General features: G+C 35.7%; 3 protein-coding genes across 6 annotated transcripts in view; 2 read left to right on the top strand and 1 right to left on the bottom strand.

The window, feature by feature from the left end:
• Window positions 1-516: 516 nt before the first annotated feature.
• fgf2 (fibroblast growth factor 2) lies at window positions 517-16915 on the top strand. 2 transcript variants are annotated; one of them, XM_026917306.3, is made up of 4 exons: window positions 517-672; window positions 1187-1514; window positions 6946-7049; window positions 11788-16915. In XM_026917306.3, the coding sequence occupies exons 2-4, from the start codon at window positions 1349-1351 to the stop codon at window positions 11971-11973; spliced, it is 456 nt and encodes a 151-aa protein (XP_026773107.1). In that variant the 5' UTR covers window positions 517-672; window positions 1187-1348; the 3' UTR covers window positions 11974-16915. The 2 variants fall into 2 exon arrangements, with proteins under 2 accessions (XP_026773107.1, XP_026773108.1); XM_026917307.3 differs by having other exon boundaries at window positions 520-672; window positions 1190-1514.
• nudt6 (nudix (nucleoside diphosphate linked moiety X)-type motif 6) lies at window positions 14300-24573 on the bottom strand. The gene is made up of 5 exons (XM_053239079.1): window positions 24240-24573; window positions 23119-23322; window positions 20321-20376; window positions 16415-16469; window positions 14300-15394 (listed from the first exon to the last, which is right to left on the bottom strand). Exons 1-5 carry the CDS (start codon window positions 24487-24489, stop codon window positions 15015-15017), a joined length of 945 nt encoding a protein of 314 aa, XP_053095054.1. The 5' UTR covers window positions 24490-24573; the 3' UTR covers window positions 14300-15014.
• The window catches only part of spata5 (spermatogenesis associated 5), a 95415-nt gene continuing 94743 nt past the window's right edge, over window positions 24565-25236 (top strand). For all 3 annotated transcript variants that reach the window (XM_034309907.2, XM_034309908.2, XM_034309905.2), the window contains exon 1: window positions 24565-25236. In XM_034309907.2, the coding sequence (XP_034165798.2) occupies window positions 25098-25236 (139 nt within the window). In that variant the 5' untranslated portion in view covers window positions 24565-25097.

Genomic DNA, 25236 nt, shown 5'->3' with positions numbered 1-25236 from the left:
CGAGCATTGTTATTTGCTTGTCTGTATCAAGATCATAGTATTTGTAGGTTAACTTACTGCTTGAAAACTGCATACTGGCCCTTCTGTCTGGGTGAGAATTAAGGCTTTCTTTGCTTTCCTCACATGTAAACAGCACTAGCCAATCACAGGAGTGTTTTAGCTCATTTATATTGAACCACCTCAAATCACTGAGAAGTCTTTTACTACTTACTGTATATGCAATTCAGAAGCCAGTACAGTAACACCATCTCATAGCCATTCATCCTTTTCCAAGGAACAATATCAGATGTTCTGCAAATGTAACTTTATTCTATAATTCTATAACTTTATTCTAATGAGGTGGTGCCACCTATTAGTGTGTTGTTGCCCTTCCTTTGCTACCCCATGTCTAAAAGCCTGGACATGACACTTGATAGAGCGAAAGAGGGAGAGAGCGGGAGGGAGAAAGTGGGAGGGAATGCGTGCTGCCTGAGGCTGAGAGGGGCCGACCGAGGGAATGAGAGCTTACGCACATGTTCTCCAGCCTCTCTGCTGTAAACACTTTAGTTTCAGAAGACAACAGGACGCACGCACTCGCACGTGCCTGAGGGCAAGTCTCGACTGCCCCATCATCATCTTCATACTAATGCTTTAGGACGATCTTAAGCGTGAATTTCAACACAGTCCAAACTAGTATGTGTTGACTTTCATCCTCTTTTCTTTCTCTATTTGATTTTTTTTGTCTACTTCTTCCTCTGATTATATCATCCTCTCTCTCTCTCTCTCTCTCTCTCATTCTCGCTTTTCCTATCATTTGTCTCTCTCTTTTTTTCTCTTCCTCTTATTATACTGTTTTTTTCTTTCTCTCATATTTGTTCATTTCTCTCTGTCTCTTTTTATCAGTCGCTTTCTCACTCTTTTCTTCTCGTATCTGTTTTGGTTTATTTCCTTCTCTTATTCTTGCTCATTCTCTTGTTCTCGCTCCCTTTTTGTTGCATTGTTTCTGGCTCTGTTTCTCTCTTACTCTTCCCATCATTTTCTCTTAATCTGTTACTCTCTGTCTCTGTCCTCCCTTTATTACTTCTTGGTCTGTCTCTCTCTGTCTTTCTCTCCTCCTTTCTTTCTCTCTCAGTGTGGGTAAGTCTAAACAGTGACCTGAGAGTTAACAGGAATCCCTCTCTTTCTCTCTCTAACTTTGGATGAAAAGTAGGAGTGAGTGAGCGAGTGGAGGAGGAGAGGAGAGCTGGATTGGGGGGCGGTGTAGCTGAGAGGCCACAGAGGGGGGTTCCAGCATTACTGAGAGGGCTGGACAAGTGAAAGAGCAGAAAAGAAGGAAGAAAAGAAGCAAGAGGGGGAGAGAGAGGGAGAGATGGCGAGTGGAGAGATCTCCACTCTTCCCTCGGCTCCGGCCGACAGCTTTCCCCCGGGCCACTTCAAAGAGCCCAAGCGCCTGTACTGCAAAAACGGAGGCTACTTCTTGCGCATCAACCCGGACGGACGAGTGGACGGCATCCGCGAGAAAAACGACCCCAACAGTAAGACTCCTTTCTAAAAATGATTATTATTATAAAGGTATGAAAGAGAGAGATTGCTGTTAGGCCTCATGTTAGTGTTTACATTCTTTCACATGGAGGACATGGAGAAAAATAGATACAGATAAAAAGAGATGCAGAGACTGAAAAAAGGGTGAGTATGAGAGACAAACAGAGAGAATGAACAAGGCAGAGAAATAGGGGAAAGAGTAGACAGCATTAGAGAGATAGAGAAAGGAGGAGAGAATAAAAGAGTGAAAGAGACTGAAAGAGAAACAACAAAGAACGAGGGACTGAATGAAAGAACACAGGAGAGAAATAGAAGGAATGTTGTTAGCCTTGAGGTTAGTGTTTACACTCTGTTACTCTGCTACATAACTCACCTAGAGAGAGACAGAGAGAGAGAGAGAGAGAGAGGGGTAGAAAGAGAGGGAGGTAATACAAAGCATCTTTATACTGTAGCTCGGCAGGGAAAGAAATCAGGCCCAACTTTCCGTCTGACTTCTCACTGTGGGATTTTGTCATTTATAAACACAAGGAAAATAACTTTTTAAAACCAACAAGATTTCAGTAAATCCCTTTATACCAAATTCTCAATTCTGATTGGTCAGTAGGTGTTGATTCATTTTCTTTAACAGCAGCTCTGACAGTAGTTTTACTCTAAGGCAAATCACAGGTTTATTAATGCGCATGTTCTAATATGTTATCATTTGTACAGTAATATCTAACACACAGACTTGTATGACAGAAAAAAAAACAACATGCTTGTATGTAACAAAAAAAAAAAACATACAGTATAATCTCTGATATGGTAAAGCTTTCTCTATAAGAAGACGTTTAACATTTATGGAAGGAGTCTCCAGTCAGTGAGTTTTTCCCCCATGTGAAAGTCTTCAGCTCAGATCAGTTTATGCTTTCCGGTTTCATGTCAAGTAACATGCCAAGCTGTGATTTTGTCTTATTAACTTCGAGAGAGGAAAAAGAGAGGCTGGGGAGGGAACGAGTGTTTATAGCTGCTATAATTTTAGTGATAACAGTACTGTAACATTAAATGTAACTATAAATGGATAAATAGTCATTTGTTAATACATTTTTTAAAATGATGCCAAACTGACAGATAAGACATCTGTAATTAATGTGTTTAAGAAATTTGTGTGTAAGGCTGTGTCACCTCTGAACAGCAAACATGGTGAAGAGAAAGATTCTTGGCTACGTTTGCTAGTCCTTGTATTTAATCCAAGGTGCATAATTCATTTATCTTGCTTGTTTTTTTTTGTAATTTGTACTTCCTTATCTTAGTACTGCCACAGCAACAAACAGCAAGGCTTACAGACTTGTCATTAATGTCCATTGCTGTTAAAATGCCTCTCCACTAGTGATGAGAAGTCTTTATTTCTGATGGTAAGAAAGTTCTGGCCAAATGATCCATATACTCTTGCTGATTTTTTCCCCGCAATTAAAGTATTTCACACTTTTATGTACAAAAACCCCAAACTACAGTACACATTCATTAAGAAAAAAAAGCTAAATTAACATCTTATTTTGCTTATTTTGCTCATTTAAAAACATGCAATCCTCGAGCTTGTATGTTTTTTTTTTCTGCATTACCTGTTCTTATTACAGTGGTTTGTCTGTTGATGGAAATTTGATAAGTAATTTGTGAGAAATTGGTTTTTGAAGAGTTTATCAGTAGAGACACAACTATTAGAGGTTAGAGTCAACATACTCTTCTTCTCTCTCTCTCTCTCTCTCTCTCTGTGCCTATATAGTTCAGTTCAATATTGCTTTTATTGTCACAAATGTTAGATTATATTATTATTCTAGCAAATATCACAGGTCAGTTAAGGGCTACGTACAGATTAGGTCAATATCATGATAATTTAAAAAGTTATTGATCATAAACACAGCCACCCCAAAGTTGAGTATTTTTCTATAACAGCAGATCCTGAAGTGATATATTCCTCTGCTACCACAGCAATTTACCAGCAAGTATGATTTTCAGTTTATTAATGAACAACAGCTCACGCTTTTGAACCATTTAGTTGTGGTACGTCCACAAGATTAGTTCCTGTGGTGGAGAACGTACACACAAAGCACTGACACCGGAGACTCCTTCCATACATGTCGGTAATATGTTTATTATTAGTCTATTCTAGTCCATATGAGTTAGCTGTTGCTATAGAAATAATGATGGAATTATTTCCTGAAATTCAGACATAATATGTTTTTTTCCCCCTGATTTTCACATCATACAGTATCTGTATCTGTACTTCCTTTCTCTCTGTTCTGTCTCCGTGTTTTTGTACCCTCTATCAAGGTAGGTTGTTTCTTTCCTGTATTTTTTTCACACCTCCAGACTCTTTCCTTTCCTGTTTTCTATTTCTGTTTGTCTGTCTGTCTGTCTGTCTTCCTCTCCATCTCTCTCTCTCTATGTTTATCCTTCTGTTTCTTCCCTTTTTATATCTTTATATCTCCCTCTCTCCTTTGCCTCCATTTCCTTCTCTCCCACTCTCTTGTCTCTCCCATCTATATTTATCTATCTATCTGCCGTGTTTTGTCCGTCTGTTTCTGTGTCCCTCTCTGCAAACATGTAAAGCACCTGCTATGACTAATGTGATGGAGTGTGGCTGATTGTTTTAATGACATTTAATCACGAGAGTCATGATGACCACATCTTTGTAAACACAGACAGTGGCTGTATAACACACGCACACACACACATACACACGCACACACACACACAAACACTGTTCACTCTCAATGTTGCACCCACTCTCTCTTTCTCATTAGTCATCAGTAAGAAATGAACAGATGATAAAAGTGAAGTGGGAGTGAATGAATCATATTTAATGAACTAGCCATAAATGAATGAAATGAACTAAAAATATGAATGAATGAATGAATGAATGAATGAACGAGTGGTGGTATGAAGCTAGTATGATTTGATCAAAGCATGATAACTTCACAGTCCCATACACACCGCTTTCACTACATATGTAAATCCCATACATTTTCAATGCCAGTGCATTAAAGTGGATTTGTTAAGATGATTTTATAAGGTATATACATAACTATTTTAATGATTAAAAAGTATTGAATTGGCAATGTCTTAAATGTGTGGGAAATAAATTTAGCTTCTAGACAGGGCTGAGTTTCCCAAAAGCATAGCAAAGTTAATATCATCTTAACTGGGGGAGAGAGAGTGTTCAATGTGATACTCACTCTACCATTTAACAATCACCTTTCTGCTAGATTTGTGAACATACTCCAAATGGAAAGATATGATGATATCTGTAGTGATCACAATATTTTGTCTGTATAATATTGCAAAATATTGCACCAGTTGGGATGATCTAATTGCATGGTTTGACAATCAAGATATTTTTTTTTTGTTCTCCAAATTCTGGGAGAGTTCCTATTAGGAGTGAGAGATATGGAAAAAAAATTATATAATACTTAAAGACATTTCTATTAAATACATCATAAGCCTATACATTTTTTAAAGATTCAGGACAAAATTTTAACATCAAATCAGCTGCTTTCATTATAACTTATTTCAAAAGAAATTGCAATACCATGATATTCAAGAAAAGTGTGTTGTGACATAGTTTATCACAATATCCATATTATATAATCATATTGCCCAACCCTAGTTGATACTCCCCTGAGTTCCATGATATACATACATTTACATTTCATTTGGCTGTGGCTATTATTCAACATGACTTACATTTGCGGTTTTAGACTCTTGCTGAAGAAAGCAGCATCGGCTCTCGGGCAGAACCTTTGACTGGAACAGAAAAGAATCTACTAGAAAACGAATTACAAAACACATAAAGACAGAACAACAGACACAGCAACAAATGGAAATGAAAACATTAACAAATGAACTTTCTTCATGAATGAATTTGGAACAGAATAAAGGTCATCGTCCCTTTGTGGTTGTGCGGATTTGACCCAACACACACACACACACACACACACACACACACACACACACACACACACACACACACACACAGTCGATGTTAGCTCAGTGTTAAGGAATTTACAAAATCCGCCTCACCAGGAGACGAGTCATTTCTTTCCCTTCCAAACTTCCACATCTGACCAAAACATTGTTTAACTGTAAAAACAAAAAGACCACAAATTACTTTAAATTCACTTTAGCATTAAATTAGAAATATTGGGCTTTTGAGTCACGTCATTGTCTAAGTGTTTGAGCATCATTTATGAGTTTTTAATCCTACAACCATTTATGGCCCGTTGTCCAAATGAGAAGGATGAGTGGGACGGACAGCCGTTCACTTTCGTCAGAGTGAATTCTTAATAATTGTGGGAGTTTGTTAGCTCGTTTGCATAAAATTGTGGCATCACATATCTGTTCCTTCACTAGGGTTTAACTATGATCGGGTGAGTGTTTGTCTTTGGTATTGATAATGCAAACTCATATGCTGTACAGTATGTAAGACTAAACCACTTGGGACAAAATAGCAGAACAAAAAGTTGACTATAATCCTATTATTTTCCCGAAGTGTTTTAGTTTCGTCCTTTTATTCCACAGAGATTTGTCAAAGATGACAATTTTTGCTTTATTAAAGAACGACTCATCATACTTATTAACCGTTTATACTTACATTTAATATTGTGGAATGTTCACTAAACAAGCTAGTTCCTGTTATCACTTACGTTATAACAGGAACTAGCTTGTTTAGCGAACATTCCACAATATATCACTTACGTTATAGCAGCTATAAACATTTGTTCCCTCGCTAGCCATGTGTTCTTCTGATCATCTTGTTACTGAGAAATCACAAAGCCCTTCATCCTGAAGACTTTCCCATGTATGAAAAGTTACAGCTTTACCTCTGACTTTTATAACAAAGCACTGAAACTGGAGACTCCTCCTACAATTGGAAACTGAAACTGGAGACTCCTTCTGGATTTCTCCTTACGGTAAACGTCGCCATAAAAAAAATTACACGTTTGTTTAAAATGTGGACCATCCACCATACAAGTCCCTGCATAACATGTTACTATAGAAACCTGTGATTTGCTTTGCAGCCAGAACTACCGTCCAATCAGATTCAAGAATTCAGTAGCACTATGGTATATCATGTATTCCTCTACACCACAGATGCACTTTATTCGTAAACAAGCTGTATAGGTAGGCAGCATGATAGGTGCTATGTGATATCTGGTATTAATTAATTAGCCAGCTAGCTGTATAACTAGCTAGCTGCTTTGTTTTGGGTAAACTGCGGCACAGCTACAAGTAAAAGCTACAAGTGCCTTGACTATGATATCATACTAAAATTGTAAATGTTGATAAAATGCTGAGCAGGTATCCTAAGGAAAAACTCCAACATGGATTAATGTGATTCATTTTTTTCTCATTTGGCTGACAATTACTCTCTTTTCCTGTTTCCTTCAGTTCGGCTGCAGCTCCAGGCGACTGCAGTGGGAGAAGTCGTCATTAAGGGTATCTCGGCTAATCGCTACCTTGCGATGAGCTCTGAGGGGAGGCTATTTGGAACGGTGAGTCCACAAAAAACACTTTGATTTGCGCACCAAGGCACTGAAATACTAAAAGTTTGTGTTTTGAGCAAGCCCGTTTCTGCCATTCAATAAGGAATAAAACACTTGGAGGGTGTGCTGTTAAAGGGAAATAGCCAATGACAGGGTTGTGTGAGGCAGGCCAATGTAAAGTGGACTTACATTGAGAAGCTGATTCTTTTCCCAAAAGTGTTTTATTCCACTTATACCACAGCAAATTATACCAACCCTAAGTTTATTTATCAAAGTACAACGTGTTCTACAGTTTATCTGTATACAATTATGTTTAACGATGCCGAACGTCCAAAAACAAATTAGATTCCGTCACCATTTACGGTGTAGAAGCTATAAACAGTAATTTCCTCACCAGTCTCTTTTTACTCTGTCTGGAAGTTACGTCGATTTTGACATATCGCCCACTCCTAACTCTAAACAAATAGCACACACAAATATTGACCCCCTTCCCTCCCCAGCACACTTTGTCACCTGTAACACACCCGCTGACTGCACACATAATTAGCGCTCTTTGTTTGGAATTGCAGTAAAATCACAGCCTAAAAAAAGGGAAAATTACCAACAGTCTGGTAGTTAACAATTTCCTCTTTGTGGGTTACCATCTGTTTCACCAGAAACCATGTCGTTTTTGAGAACTGTGCGTGTGTAGTAGTCATTAATTTGCGATGATAAGCAATGCCTGCTGTGAACATGTTGTTTAACCACACACCCCCACACACACACACACACACACACACACAACACACACGCACAGTGACGGAGTGAAACAACTTGGCCATGTTGCCTTCATAAGGCTTCCACTGTGACAGCCACTTTAATAGAATACCTAACCACTTCTCATTTATGCTTTTCTGCTCACCACGTTTGTAAAGAGTGGTTATCTGAGTTATCGTAGCCTTCCTGTCAGCTTCAACCAGTCTGGCCATTCTTCTCTGACCTTTCTCATCAACAAGGCATTTCTACCAGCAGATGTTTTTCATTTTTCAAACCGTGCTGTGTAAAGTCTAGAGTGAGAAACAGAAGGTGTGTGAAAATCCCAGGAGTTTCTGAAAATACTTCTTCCAGCCTGTCTGGCACCAAAACCATGCCAAAGCCACTGAGGATCACATATTTTTCCTCCATTCTAATGTTTGATGAGAACATTGACTGAAGCTCTTGACCTCTATCTGCATGATTTTGTGCATTGTGCTGCTGCGACATGATTGGCTGACTGGATAATTGCATGAATGAACAGAGGTACAGATGTCCTCCTATAAGACTGTAATTCTTCTGAAAGCTCCGACTTGAAGGTTTCAACAGCGTGAACACACAAGACCAAAGCAGTAACACAGTTAAGAATATAATTTCAGGAATTAACTCAACATAATGATCTCTTATACCACAGCACTGTTGAATTCCTGATTCTGATTGGTCAGGAGGTGTTGATTCATTTTCTATAATAGCAGCTCAGACAGTACTTCCAGCTACAAGGAAGATAACAGATTTATAATAATTTACTTGTTCTAATATGTTATTGTTTCTGCAGTAACAGCTTGCACAGGGACTTGTATGATAGTGCTTGACAAAACCAGATTTAAAAACGTGTGTAATGGTTGATAAGGTGAGGAGATGTTTATTTAGTATTTTTGGAAGGAGTCTCCAGTGTCAGCACTTTGTAACACAGAGGAAACGCTGTAATGGAAGACGCTGCGGTTTGTGGTTTCTTGGCAACCTGGCAAGCTGTGTGTTTTGTTTCGGGTATTGTCTTCAAAAGAAAGTGGGGGAACGACTGTTTATAGCTGCTCTAATGTGAGTGATAACAGGAATGAACCTGTTTCGTGGATTAAACATTGCTCTGGTATATGAGGATATATGAGGTATATGAGGAGTGCTATCTATCATAGTGATCAGTGTATTCATTTCAGTATCATCTGGAAGTCAGAAGATGAAGAGATTCAAGTATTCTCCAAGCTGTTGGCTTGTAATTACTGTAATTCAGATGTAAACAGGGTATAATAAGAAATCGACTATTACGCGACTCCAGAGTTGAGCAGTTAATAATAACAAAGCTGTAAAAGCTGAATTTTCCACTATTCAGTGGATTCATTCAACTTTGGATTTCTCAAGCCTTCATATGACGTTTTGACTTTCCTGGAATTTCATTTCTTTCTCCGACAGAAACTGGATTTTTTGAAAATATACACGTTTATCATTAGCATTGACTCACTGTTTTCACTCGAAAACCTTTATCACATTACACATCAGTCCCCATGGAGTCAAATACAGAGGAAACACTGAATGTTGAACTCCTTTTGTGTTTATGTGTGTGTGGTTAAACAACTGTTCACAGCAGGTACAAATGCATGACTGCTGCCATGAAACTGGGCTGCAGGCCACGCTACACACACACACACACACACACACACACACACACACACACACAGTCATCATGACTGATGTGGTTTACAGTGTAACAGATGTACCTTAACACACAAACAAGGGGGAAAGGCTTAGTTTTACTTTTAGCCTAAAGTCGACAGCTGCTAGGAAATGTGCACCATCATCATAACGTCACATTGTTTTTCCTTCGAACAAGCTGTTCTGATAAACCAGAACAACATTTCAATGTGTTAATCTTTCAGTCTTTTAATCTTGTTTTTAAATCTTGATGCATTAACTTGTTTATGCTAATACTGGAAGTTTTTCACCGAGTCCGAATCTGAAAACATCTCAAACTGTGTTGACACAGTGTTTTTTTTTTTTTTTTTTTTTTTAATTATACTTCAATGGTTACTGCTGGTCATTTTTCCATGTTTAATTTACAAACGGGTAACTTTTCCAAACCAAACTGTACAATACAAAATGATAAACAATGATTTTTTTTTTTTTAAATTAGATTAATATTACAGGTGTGAAACATTAAGACTTGTTAATAAATAAATAAATAAATAAATAAATAAATAAATGTAAATTTTATTGTATTCTTTAAATTCTTTGGGCAAAAATGAATTAAGATTTTAAAACATAACACAGCGCTAAATATTTTGAGACCAGTGTCCTCTATAGTGTGATTATAAAATAGATCATTGGATTTTTTTTTTTTTATGGATTTGACAACTGGCAGCTGTATGTTGTGTTCTATCCATATCATAGCACTTAAATCTGATTGGTCAGAAGATGTTGATTCATTTTCAATAACAGCAACTCTGACAGTAGTTCTGGCTGTAATTCAAATCACAGGTTTATATTAATGCACTACATTACATTAATGTCTTTAATATGTTTCCTTCTCTATAGTAATAACTTCCACAGGGACATGGATGTTGGATGAGCTACATAATCAAAGCCTAATATTTTGGGCCAAAATTAAAAAAAAAATTAAAATTTAAAAAAATTAAATAAAAGAAGATTTAAAAAAAATGTTGTTATTTATCAAAGAAAAGCTGCTATAATATAAGTGATAACAAAAACTAACTTGTTCCACAACGGTAACTGTAACTATAAACACCTAAGAATATACTATGTCTTTCATTAATAAGTTCAAATTTGTAATATATAAATTGCTACGGTATAAAACAGATGAATAAAACACGTCAGGACATGCTGTTATTGGAAAATAATCAACCTCAGGGTGGTAATAATAATTCCACTCTATTTTATTCCTCACATCTAATCTCTCGACTAAACTTGCAATTAAACAAAAAATTTTAGCTACGTCATACAACAAACAACTTATAACAGCGTACAACAGTGTAAGCTAACATTACAGTTTATCTAACTTAGTTAGCTAGCTAACTTAGCTGATGATTCTTCAAATGATACTAGACAATACACACAAGTTAAAATCTGTGATTGCTGTAACTTTTAAAGCAAGGAAATAAAACTTTTGCACAGATATAGTATGTGCACTTATACTTCCTTTCCAGAACTATGAATGTGAATGAGCTTTATCCCAAACATCTACCTATCTTTAATGAATGACAGCTCAATGGTCAAAGGTCATGGAGGAAGAATCTGGCTTTACTTTAAGTCTCCTCAAACAAACACACACACACACACACACACACACACACACACACATACAGATTTAATTAAAGTGGTTTGGAGTCTTATAATATCATTATAGTGATATTGTTGATTTAAGTTGTTAATGAAGTGTATTTCAATATTAAAATTGAACTTCAATATAAAAACTACATTTTCTCACCTTGTTTCAGATTTCTAAACAGTTTCTAAACAGATTTCAAAACATTTCTAAAATTGAACATTAAAGTCATAATAATTCATGGGAAACTAACTGACATCCTCTTCCATTGGAAGATCAAGTCTGGTGTGTACAAGTTGTTGAACATTTTATAGTCTTGCAAAGTCTTTGGCTTTATATAAAACAACAAAGTAGAGCACAGCTGTGTGTGTGTGTGGGTGTGTGTGTGTGTGTATAAAGAGTACTTCAGTGTACTTCAGTAATAAATGTTGAGGTAGTAAAAAGCTTCACTTTGGACAAACAAGTACAAACCTTACATCATAGAAATTGTCAAAATTACAATAAACATGTACATCAAATCACTTTAAATTACTTTAAGTAATGTAGATTAACTAAATAACTTACAATAATTGCATTAAGTACTATAAGCTTTAAGTTCTTTAATTATTTTACGTACTACAGCTAGTTTTTGACACAATTTGAAGTCTTAACAATAGTTCTATTTCTCTCTTTCTATCTCAGAGACGAGCAACCGATGAATGTTATTTCTTCGAGCGCCTGGAGGCGAATAACTACAACACGTACAGATCACGGAAATATCCGAACTGGTATGTTGCGCTAAAGAGGACGGGACAATACAAGAGCGGAGCGAACACAGGACCCGGACAAAAAGCTATCCTCTTCCTCCCGATGTCAGCCAAGAGCTAAACTTCATCTGTGTGAGTTTTTATTTGTTTATGTGAAAACAAATGTCAGGCCAGAATATGGACAATTAATCTTTTTGGGACATTAATGAAGGTTTTTTTTTTAAGGAAATGTTGGGCAAGATTCATACAAGAAACTGAATTACTTACAAACATGAAATTATCACAGTGCTTAACCTGCTTATCACTAATGAATCATTTTAGGCCATTAATACGTGATTGCAACTTGTGAATTTTTTTGAACTCATCATTTTGTCTGAGATGTGAATAGAAATGTGGACAAACTAAAGAGGTTCCTTAAAACTGGTCATTTTTTAACATAAAAATATAGCCTTAGATCTAACAGCAATTAAATAAAGTTTTTTTCTAAAGCAACTAACTATGTAGAAATTAACCACAGCTTCATCTGTGTAATTCTTCATGACCAATTTAATTTACTAATTAACCAATTTAATTTACTTTTTCTTTTGTAGAGTCCTATTCATTTTCTGAAAATTGTTGTAATTTAAAATGCTTTTGTAAAATTTTGTTAATTTAATCTAGATTTAACCTAGAAAAAGGGAGAAAGTGCTGAACTTGATTTTTTTCCAACTGAAAATTATAGCTAATTTATCATTTTAGGCCAGTAAACACTACAATAACAACAGGATTAAGCCCCAGTGTGCTGAGTCTTGTACTTTAATGGTTTGTAATTTTGTAAATTTAAAATGCTTTTCAGAAATGTAATACTTTGTTCCTACCAAAATTGTAATTATTTGACCTTAAGTTTCATGTTATAACGTCAACCCTAAATCATTAACTTAACCGAAAGTGTTTACAGAACATTGAACAAAACATTATCACCCAGGCTGATGTTTCACCATCTGCAGCCAATCAGTGTCACTAAATGAGGCCAACAGGAAGTTCTCCATCTGTAAGCTTGGCCTGGAGCTCTGTGATCTCATGTTTTTCTGCTCAACAAAACAGAAGCATGAATGAAATCTACCATACACCATACGTTTCCATCACATCGAACAGCCATTTTAACAGATTTTCTACCATGGATGTTGCATCTACTAGTGGGTAGGTAAAAGAAGTGTTTAGATATACCTTAAAAGTTATGTTGAAACAATTTTACTTTGTTCAACTAAGTTATTTAATAGTTATTTAATATTTCATACACATTAACATCAAACTTAAGTGACAAGCTTAAGTTAACAGACAAAAATGGCCATGTAGTAAAATCTGTTTAACATTAATCTACATCTATTCCATAACAAAACAATCAAATAAAAACACTGAAAAAAACTTGAAACATTCACAAATTTTTGAAACAATTATTTAATTGGCAAAAGTGTTTTTTTTTTTAATTTTGAAAGTTATTTTCATTTTTTAAAAGCCTCTTAATGTTTATGACTGCAGCTCCTGTACATTTTTAAAGAATGTCATGACTAAATAATGTGAGTTTAAAATATGCTGCTTCTATATATATCTTCCTTTCTAGCTTTTAGTGTGTATAGATCAAATTGTGCTGTAAATGAGATTTTATGTGAGAAAAAAAAAACACTAAATATTGTCGATGTATGTATGTAGTTAAACTCTAACACTATGGCAATATATTAACTTTCTTTGATATGACTGTATATACAATATTTACATTAAATACTGTATTTAAGTCCATATATTTCAGGCAATCACTGACTTCCTGCTTAAAAGTGAAGAATTTTAAATTCAATTTTTTTTCTAGAATATGACGAAATCCAGTCATTATTAACATCAAAGTTATTAATTAGGTTTTTTTTTATTGGAAAATAGTGGAAAAACAGAATTTTAGAAAAGTCTTAAAAAAAACAAAACTTTGTACTGCAGTTATATCAACATTTTATAAAATTTAACAATTTAACAATGTAACAATGTAATGTTTGCAACTGCAAAATGCATAGTGTAACGGAATTTTTAAAACTAAATTAGCCTTTGTGTATTATCGTATTTATTAGCTAGGTCACGACAGGGCCTGTTGTAATAGGAAAATAATCAACACCACATCATGAGGTGTTTTTTCTTCTTACTGATATCACAGCAAAGTGCCAACAATTACACTTTTTAACTTGTTAAATAATGACATCATACTTTTATGTGTTTATAGTTACATTTAATGTTGTCGAACACAGCAAAACATATAAGTTTACTTTATTACAAATTATGTAGACTTTCCCATGATGGACAGCTTTACCTCCGACTATTACAAAGTGCAGATGCTTCCATAAAGGTTAAATAAATGGTCTCCTCACCATATCAGCAATTATGCAAACACATTTTTAATTTGTTTATTATTAAAAATGATATATATATATATATATATATATATATATATATATATATATATATATATATATATATATATATATAATGATATATAAATAATTATTTGAGGTATAAGTCCCTTTGAATTAGTTCTTGCTACAGATACAATAATGTATTAGAGCACATTAATGTAAATTCACGTGATTTGACGTACAGCTGGACATACTGTCAGAGCTGCTGTTATAGCAGTGAAATCAACACCTTCTGACCAATCAGAATTGAACATTTAAAAGCGCTGTTGTCTAAATATTTAATTACTCTACCAATTTGTTCATTCATACGTTTTCCCCGTTTTGGCCATTACCGCCTAAAAGAAAATGCACATATTGGATAAATATAACAAAACAAATGCTTGCTTGAGAGGGAAAAAGAGCAAATATTACTAAAATGAGTTTAATATAATGTAACTGTAATATGTGTTTGGTGTATACTGTATGTTAGGTAAGAGCTATCTACAGCCAAAAATAATGCTCTTAGCTCAAAAAAACAAAAGAAAAGACATCTAATATTATTCATCTTTTCAGTCACTGTGTTCTAATGAAATTCTATTTGGTCCTTTTCCCATCTTTTTGTTGAAAAACATAAATTTATTGCTTTGAATTGATATTTAAATGTGAGAAATGGCTATTGATTTTATTCTTCTCGTAAACAAGGCCTCTAGGAAAACAGGCGTTGTATTACATCTTCAGCACACTGTGAGATTTATTTATACCGCTCAGGAAGTTTCCTGTGATAAATCTGATAGACTAATCCGGTGTACACGGCAGGCAACTCCTCCATGCTTAGATCGATGTTGTCGAATCCGTTCTCTAGTCCGTACAGAAGCAGTTTGGCGATGCGGCTCGTTATGGGCGTAGCGTCACTAATTTTGGTCAATTCTGCCAAATCCATCCACTCGCAACGTAAACACTCGTGCTTGCAGAAGTTAATCTCGTAGGTTACTGGGGCGAGACGGCAGATCAGATACATATCCGAATTCCCAAACGCTCCGGGGTGGTGGTGCTGCTGACGGATACTCAGGAGAGATCGGAATTCAGATCGGATGCCAGTTTCCTCAAAAACTTCGCGGACTGCAGTGTCGCCTAATTTAGAAAAAAAAAAAAAAAAAATAGAATTAACAAGTAATGATTCACAAAGTTTTATCAAGTCTGAACTTTGTGTGTTTTATATATACATATATATATATATATATGTATATATATAATATATAAACCTAGGTGTTGACAAATCATTAGCATAATCAGATTTTGTGTTCAGAAAAAGAAATTTATTTAACTCATAGAAAGAATTCATAAACCTGTTCATTTCCATTTGTCTAATTCACTTAACTAGCTAACTAGCTGGCTAACTAGCTGTCTATACTTTATTACATGATGTTAGCTAACGTTTTTTTTACTCAATTAGGTTTCTGGGCAACTAAAACATGGTACTAGGCAACACATTGTAGATTTCACTTGTCAGGACTAGTTAATAAATAAAGGAAATGAGAATTCATTACTATCTCTATACACGTTCATACTTCTTAATAAATACACCATTTTGAGGTTCGAAACCACATTGCCATTTCTGTGATATATTAAACCCATTTTGTTGACAGCATTAAATAATCCAATCCAAGTCTACCATTTCATATTATTTTTAAATAAGATCTCATATTTCCTCCCAAAGTCAAAGTTCCAAATGTGTATTTAGCTGTAAGTTTATACTCGAGAGGGAAGCAGGAAATTGTTTATCGTTGGCGTGTCGGATATTGTTTGTGTAATTTTTTTTTTAATGAGGTCAAAGCTACATAAAAACTCTAAATATTTGGATTTAAATGAGGTTATCTTATCTGTGAGCTCCAAAACAAATTAGATGAAATACTTTTAAACAAATTTAAATTTAAACAGGTTTAAAGATTTTTAGTACATAAATACATGATTATGATTTAATGTAAACTGTAAATACAGACTTTTAGATAGATTTTTAATGTTGGTTTATAGGTTTGGGAACGCAAACATGAAGAAAAAGATTAATAGCCAATTTAAATGATAACTAGTGAAAATCAAACAATATTTTGGTGAACGTTATCAATATTTTAGAATCTTTGTTGCGATACTTACCAATATTTTCACTTGGATTTGACAATCCACCAGGAAACTTCCACATATTCTTAGCCTGAAATAAGCAATATTGTGTTAGAAAATGTTTTTAAAGGGTTTTTATTACTAGCGTAGATTTATCCATTTATTTTAAATGTCTTTAATATGTTTTATGTGTTTTTTTATTTGTAAACTTAGCATATGCAACTCATTTATTTCCATGCATTCAACATAGAAATATTAACTTTATATTTTTGAGTTTAAAAACTTGTTCTACTGATGTGTGTGTATGTTTATTTAGTCATATTTAACACCAAACAAAAAAATGCTGCTAGTTATAAACTGTAATTTAGTTCTTACTTGAGTAGTCTTTTTCGTTGACATTTTAATGCTTTTTATCTTTTTTTAAGTTAAAGCTATGTAAATTTGTACTTCCTTTCCTTGTATGATTCCTTGTATGGTTCTTTGTTTTTTTTTCTCTTATATGAAACAATAAAGAGTATTTTTGTGGGGAAATTCAAAGTTACAGAGAAGTTTTTTGTATTTTATTAAGCAATGGACTACATTAAGTAATTTCTGATATAAACATCATCAAGGTTGTAAATAAAAAAGAATGTCTTCAGGTTCTCTCCAAGAAGCCTGGAACAACCTAAGAGCTAATTTCCTTAGAAAATTGCACAACAGTGTACAAAAGTTTTAGACTTGGGTTTTGATTTATACTTTTAAATGTGTTTGATGGCTTACTGCTCAAAACATTAATTATTTATTATCTTGATACGTTAAAACTTTTGTTATTTTTGAAGGCATCATCGCTTTAAAGCATTTATACTTTACAGACTTTTTCAGTGTACTATAAATTATATAGAATTAAGTTCTATTAGTAACTTAATATTTATTATTATTATTATTTGTGTAAAACATTATTCCATATTCTACCATAGGTTACGTTATGAAACTAGACAGTCACCCATGGTGTGTTAACAGGGTGAAAATCTTTCTCTCTCTATCTCTCTCTCTCTCTCACACACACACACTATCATTAAGTATACTCTCTGTAGTTCCTGTCACTGCGTAATGTTTTCCAGATTCTTCCATCCCTCTTTACTTGGCAAGATATTTTCCCCCCAGATAAGTACTAGTGTATTTGTGTGCGTGTGTCTTTGTGTGTGTGTGTGGATTCCTAAATACTGATTTTTTATTTTTCAGGTAATATTTAATGAGTAGAATGTGCTCTATGTTCTCTATGGTCAATGTTAAACATTAGCTAGGTAATGTTTAATAAATAAGAAAAGAACTACAGAGAGTATGACTGAAAGGCTGTGTGTGTGTGTGTGTGGGGTTCGTGTTTATCTCTTAACGGAGTATAAACACAGGCATTACTGTGTTTAAGGACATTGTAGATAGAAGCTTCATTGTCTAGCTTCAATGGAGCTTCATTTTTATCTTAGCTTTGAATGTTCAAAGATGAACAAGTGTCCTGATATTGTGATTATCTATATGAATGTGTGTGTGTGTGTGTGTGTGTGTTTAGGGGAGGATCTTTCATGGGGGGCGTCTGGAAATATTTTTATATCTTGGTGGCGACCGAATGTCCCCACAAGAATAGGAATGTGTGTATATGTGTGTGTATATATATATATATATATATATATATATATATATATATACACACACAAGTTTTCTTTAAAGTCTAGCAAAAATGATTTGTTTTGTAGTTTTGAAGTTGAAATTGTATGTTTGTTTGAAATGTATTGATTCAGAGATAATTGTTACACCCACCAGGGCCTGTAGACACTACAAACATTCTACTAACACGAAGTCTTGCCAACATCTTGTTAGTTCTGAGCCTTTGTTCCATGATTGCCTGTATTTTACTCTTGCCTTGATATTGACTACTCTTTGGATTTGCCCAATTGTCGGGTTGTTTCGTAGATTTCCGTATTTGATCTTTGCCTGCTTTTTGATATTGAGCTGATACTGAATTCTGTTTTGGATTTTGTAATAAGACTCATACATGGATACATAGACATCTCCTGAGTCCTGTTCGAATTATATCAATAATACAATTTGAATTTATTTGTAGTTTTAATTTATTTGAACACAGGCTATTTTATACTTTTTACGTGTTTACATGAGCTTTACAAATAACCTTATCTTACATATAGTTTTCGTTCCTAAATTCTGCTTGTGTATGAATAGCGAAAATGGATTTCAACAGACAGACACCAGGAATATCAGTTTTTGCATTAAAATTTTAAAACACCTATTCCTGTGCTTCTGTTTTGTTCATCTGCACTCTAATTTTTTTTTTTTTTTAGACTTTATTTGTGTTGAATATATGAAAAGCTGATTTTGTGCTGAAAAAGAGGACACACAAATTTCCTGATGGTGTCATATATCACCAAATAACCGTCTACAATGTAAAGACAACAAGCATTCGTTGTATAATCTACTCTACATATACGCTCCATGTGTCTCAGACAAGGCTGTTTAGCTTTGGAAAGTTGCAAGTGACATCACGCTTTTCCGTCATGGTTTTATTTTTCATCTAAAGTGTGAATCATCTGACACCCACACATGGACAAAAAGCACCTAAAATTTTAAAATATTTTGCTGTTGAGTCATGTGTGTGCGCGCACAGAAATATAAGGCCAGTGGCATATTCTGTAATTTTGTATCACTGATGGATCAGAGCCAGACTGCAACCAGTAAATGACGAAGGAGCAACAGGGCTAAAGGATAAACAATAAAGAGAGCTAATAAGCAAGTGTGCCAGATAAAGAGAGAGATACACAGATGTGTGTAGCAACATGGGAAAACCCTTTACATGGTCCAATTTTGACATTTTTTATTAGACATAGTTCTGAACTGAAATTTCATTTGGCAAGTATCTCAATCACAAGTTTTAAGGTCTGGTTACCCCCCAAAAGTGAAAAGAGAAAAATTACATTTAACATCTTCATTTATAATTTAATCTAGTTATAGAAAAACATAAATTACTGCTTTATAATCTTAAAGAATTATCCATTTTTAATGGGAAAATAGTTCTCGTGTGATTATCAGCATCATCCACCTCAGTGTCTGACTCATCACCTGAGGTAAAACTCCACTGTCGTCTGTACGGTATATGGTATGTGAAACTGATAAAAATGAGTAATGAGTGACAGCTATACTTAATGAGAGAAGCACCAATTACACGCATGCTCCCACCACCGTGCTTCATTGCAAGGATAATGTTCTGTGTGATGAGTTGTTATGGGCTATTTTTTTTTTTTTTTTGCAGATTTCATGACATATTATCCCACCATCACTAGTCCATTTCAGTTCCAGGTTGTAACAACAGAAATGAGTTTACAGCGAGTGAATATTTATGCAAGGCACACTATCAAGCAGCTGGTTATAAACGCTATTTTGTGTACATCCAGGGTTCGTGAATTACACCCAACCTGGATATATTGGAAACAATGATGCTGAAAGATGTGTGTTGAATTTCATCAAGTGTATAGTGGTCATTTAGGAACTAGGCACGATTCTGAACATGAGCGGAGGGGCAGTGTGGCGCTGAAGAAGTGAGGCATGGGAATGATTAGCTGAAAAGCTTCTGCTTACTCCAGTGGGCATAAAGAAGTCAGTGAGATTGCTGGTAAAGCAAAACAAGGTGTTTCAGTCAACTTTGCTGTCTGTGTGTGTGTGTGTGTGTGTGTGTGTGTGTGTGTCTTCCATTTCCTAAATACTTTTGCCAAATACTTCGTGTTTACACACTGCTTGTTGACCTGGCTAAATTAAGCTAAGGTATCAGAAATCTCAGTGACGTCAATGACTTTTGCAAAAAACATGAAAGTGTGTGGCATATAAATGAACTCTGTGTATCTGTGTATGTGTGTGTGTGTGTGTGTGAGAGAAAGTAAAAGTGTAATTATGCCGTACCCTGTTCTTGTCTTGAACGACAAGGACCTTTCCATTAGACTGGTTCACAACAGCACCTTTAAGAAGGGGAACATGGATTGAGCACTAAACACACATGGGTATCTATTTAATCCCACACACACACACACACACACACACACACTAAAACAGCCTTCCCATTCTTTACTCGATTACTTAATATACTACCATATTATTAGCTGAGCACATACACACTTGCACTGGTGTATTTGCGAGGACTAAATTTCTCATAAGTCCATTTCGCAGTACCTGTGAAGGATGAAAAGATGAAAGTTTTGACAAATCCTAGGAGATTAAGGAGTTAAATCTTAATTAATCAGTTTTGTGTTAATTATCTGATACTCCGATATCCAATCAATTCAGCTCCTTTCCTTAAATTTGAAACCGAGTGTGTGCCAGCACCTTACATTTACTTAATGACATTTGATTACGATATTATTTCAGTGGAAATCATGGAAATCATACAGATGGCTGTCAGAAAGTACAGAAAAAGCATTTTCAGCCTTATCACAAGTATGAGCACTCTAGGACAGAGCGTTTATATCAGTCATCGCCTCTCTGTGATGGCAATATATCTGGAAGAATCTGGGATTCCCATCCATGTCAGTGTAGATGTAGTCAGTTCTGGTCATTCATATTGCAAATGGACAAAAAGAGGGAAAAATGGGCTTTTTCCCAACTACATTACAATGGAAAATGGATGAAAAATATCAGCATTAAACTATTAATTCAACACTGTCAGTGTTAAAAGGTATGGTGTTAGTTCATTAATTCAGTTACGGGTGTAAATGCAACAGTGTTAGAGTTCATTCGTGAGTTTATATCGTGGTGGGGACCAGCCAGATTAATTAATAATTATGTAAATGGAAGATTCTCAAGAGGATAGTAAGACAAATGTGTGTGTCCGTGTGTGCGTCTGTGTGTTGCAGAGTGATGATTGCATCAGGTTTCTTTCTTCTCTTCCCGGATCTACCAATAAACAGCATCTTCACAAAGAGACATGTTCCAACATGTTCCTACTACGCGCACACACTCTCTCTCTCTCTCTCGCTCTCTCTCTTTCTCTCTGTTCTCTCTTCTCTCTCTCTCTCGCTCTCTCTTGCTCGCCCTCTGCTGCTCAAATCTGGAAATGTTTGTGCAAACTTATACATGACTTTTTTGTATTAAGTGAGTTTCGATTATTTTAATTCACCAACCAGATGTGTGTCCAGACAAACTGTGCAAAGACATGTGAACACTGGAATGGAATATTTATCACCTAAGAGACAAATAATGGCAAGGAAATGTTAGTAGTCAAAGATTAGATTTACTCGATTTACTTAAAGGAGTTGTTCAAAAAGCAGGTATCACATAACATTCATAGTAAAATTACTAAAATAAATTTAAAACAAGATTGTAATAGGAATGCGAATACTATTGTTTCACACACACACACACATCTGATTAATATGTAGTGAAGGGAGCACACATAATGTCTTCTGACTCCATACTTAAATATGAACAAAAAAGTATGTATTCATAACCATAAACAAAGATATGTTTTATGATATGGAAAAAAGTATTCAGATACTATCAAATTCTAGATATAAATGCTCAAAAAATTTCTTGTGCAACCTACACCTGGTGTCGTTATAAAAGATGTTGCCATTGGTTGGCAAGACTTCGCGCAACAAGTAGTAATCATGGTGAAGGAGCTTCCTATAGTTCTCAAGGACAACATTATTTAACAACGCTCGAATGTAAAAAGTTACAGCGCTATAGTAAAGATCCCTGTTGGTACAATTGGTTCGTCAATATACAGGTGGAAAGTTCACGGAACACGTGCACCACACAAGATTGCACAATGCACTCTTAAACTACCGATAAGGAAGGTAAGAAAGAAAGCAGCACTCACTGGAAAAGAGTTGCAGGACGACCTGAAAGCAGCAGAAAGAACAGTTAGACAGAAAACAATAAGCAGTGAAGAGCACTGCAATCATCTTGGTTCCTACATCTCATGCGAAACTTCCTCTGCTTAAAAAGAAGCACAGAGATACGCTTTTGGAACAATATACTCTGATCAGACGAAACTAAAATAGAACTCTTTGACAATAATTCAAATGATCATGTTTGGAGATAAAATGGTTGTGTGTATGATCCCAAGAACACCATCCCCACGGTGAAGTACGGAGGTGGGAGCATCATGATATGAGGCTGATTCTCTGCAAACGTTACTGGGACATTACACGTAATTGAAGGAAACATGAATGGAGCAATGAACACAAACATATTAGAGGAGAATTTAATCGCATTTTCCAAGAAACTGAATCTGGGCAGATGATAGACGTTCCAACAAGACAACGATCCAAAACATCCAGGTGGAATAACTCAACGAGGCCTTGTTTGGCCTAGCCAAGCTCATGTCTTGAATCTTACTGAACATTTATGAAGGTTTTTGAAATTGCGAGTCCATCAGTGGGACTTTTGTATGCTTGGGGGAATTGAAGATGATTTGTCAAGTGGAATGGGCCTAAATTGAACCACAATGCTGCGAAAAGCTAATTGCTTCTTATTGTAGTACTGATGTTGTTCATTTGTGGTGTCTGAATGCTTGTTCCTTATCAATTTTTTTTAAACATATCTTTTTTTATGCTTATGCTTTTATGCATACTATTTAGTTTATTTATGAGAACATAGTCAAAAGACATTATGTGGATACATGCACTGAAAGTATATGTATCAAGTCAGATGTGCATCCTTTTGCACTGACAGAAACACACACCCCACACACACACACTAACCTGCAACTCCGACCTGGTGTGTTGCATAGTTGGGCAGGCGGCTCTCTCCGTCCCCCATCCACAGGCTGAGCACGGCCTCGTCCCGAACCGCATGGTGGAAGGTAAAACCCTGTAGCGCTGCCGCCTCGGCTAGACGACTCCGACAGAGAGGAACACGCAGCCAGACAGCCACGCGGCCCTCAGAGCGCCACACACACACAGACTCTAACACACACAATACACAATACACAAACGACACAATGTTCAACAATTGAATATGACACGTTGTACCACAGCACTGTTAAATTCTCGATTTCAATTGGTCAGAAGGTGTTGGTTATTTTTCTATAACAGCAGCTCTGGTAGTAGTTCCGGCTGCAAGGCATCTCACAGGTTTATATTAATGCGCTTATTCTAGTATATTATCATTTCAGTACGTTTACGAACGACAACAGCTCATTCACTGGGTGAAGTGAGAGAATGTGAGGGAAAGAGAAGGAATGACTGTGTATAGCTGCTAAACCGTAAGCGATAACAGGAACTAACTTGTTTCACTGATGTTCCACAGCATTAATGTAACTATAAACGGATAAAACTATCATGAATCGTTCTTTGATAAATAACAGATTGTTGGTGTTGGTGAATTGCTGCGGTCTAAGAGGAATAAAACTGTCCACGGTCATGCTGGAAACTTCTGGGTGGCAACAATAACATCACATCAGACCATATCATACCATCCCATCACTGATAATTTTCCTATGACAGTACACCCCCAATGTTACTTAATAACTATGTTGTAATGCAGTTAATACATGTACTGAACAAACTCTTACTGTGTCTATTAACATCTATAGTGTTGAATTTTACATCCTCATTATTCTAACTTTTATTTGTTCATTTGAGTGTGTGTTCATTAGAGCCATTTTGACCACAGGACTGCTGTTGTTGTTTTTTGTTGTTTGTTGTTGTTTTGGTTGGTGGATTTTCTCACCCCAGCACTGACATTGAGGTAATGAGGTAACAAAAACAAAACGGGAGCACCTAAGAAACTTGGGTTTCAGTTGATATAAACACTGGAAGTGTTAATTCAACACTGTAAGAGTTCACTCCACGCTGTTATTGTGCCTATTATTATTATTCACCACGCAGCAGCTCGCTGAACGCAGCTTCGGTGACGTCAGCGGGCAGGTGGCGCACTGTCACGCCGCCGTGCGCGTCCACTGAGGCGGCCAGAGGAGCTCCGGGACCCCGCTGCTGCTGCTGCTCCTGCTGCCGCTGCTGCTGTGCCGCATAACCGGAGAAACGACACAGCGACCCCCGAGTACTGCGACACGGATAGCGGGTTAGGAGTTTCATAAAAGAGGGAACAAAACCGCGACTAAATGGAGACATTGAAAGAAATAATGCAACCAATACATACACTTCAGACTACAGAATAAAAATAAAAGTCGGTTTTTGAAGTGTAAGAAAGCCGTAAAGTTCAGAGTGGGAGCTGAGAAGAGAAGGTTTTATGTGTGCTTTTAGTATATTAAATATATTAGATATGAATTTCAACGCCGTTATCTATCAGAATATTATATTTAGAAGTCCATCTTGACATAAAACATTTGGGTTCATCAGTTCTTATCATTTCTCAATCACTGGGTTTTATTTTCTATTACTATTATTATTTTAAACTGATGTACTATCCTATCTCGATTAGTTTTCATACAAAATCTGTATGACATGCTATATTAATATAGTAGTTGTACATATCTATGTTTAATATGCAGTATTATAATTATATCTTTAAAACATTTAGTAAGTGAAAATATTTAAAATTTATATTATTCCTAAATAAAAAAAATTATGCGACCATAATTTTGGTGCTTTACGGTAAATACGAAGGCTACTGAGAGGCGGAGCCGAACTTTAAACCCGGAAATTTAAGAGGCGCTTGACAGGGCGCATGCGCGGTGCAGTTTGCACGCTTTCAACCCAGAGAGCGCGAGGGAATCAACATGTCATCAAAGAAAAGTAAAGGGAAAGCAAAAAGATCACAGGAAGAGGAAAACAGCAGTTTTGGTAGAGATGGATCTGTGACAGATTTGGACTCTTCTGGACTTCTTGGACTGTGTGTGACAGACTTTATAGAGAAAG

Source organism: Pangasianodon hypophthalmus, chromosome 13, assembly GCF_027358585.1.
Source record: "Pangasianodon hypophthalmus isolate fPanHyp1 chromosome 13, fPanHyp1.pri, whole genome shotgun sequence".
Classification (NCBI taxonomy): domain Eukaryota; kingdom Metazoa; phylum Chordata; class Actinopteri; order Siluriformes; family Pangasiidae; genus Pangasianodon; species Pangasianodon hypophthalmus.
This window is presented reverse-complemented; position numbering and strand designations above follow the sequence as displayed.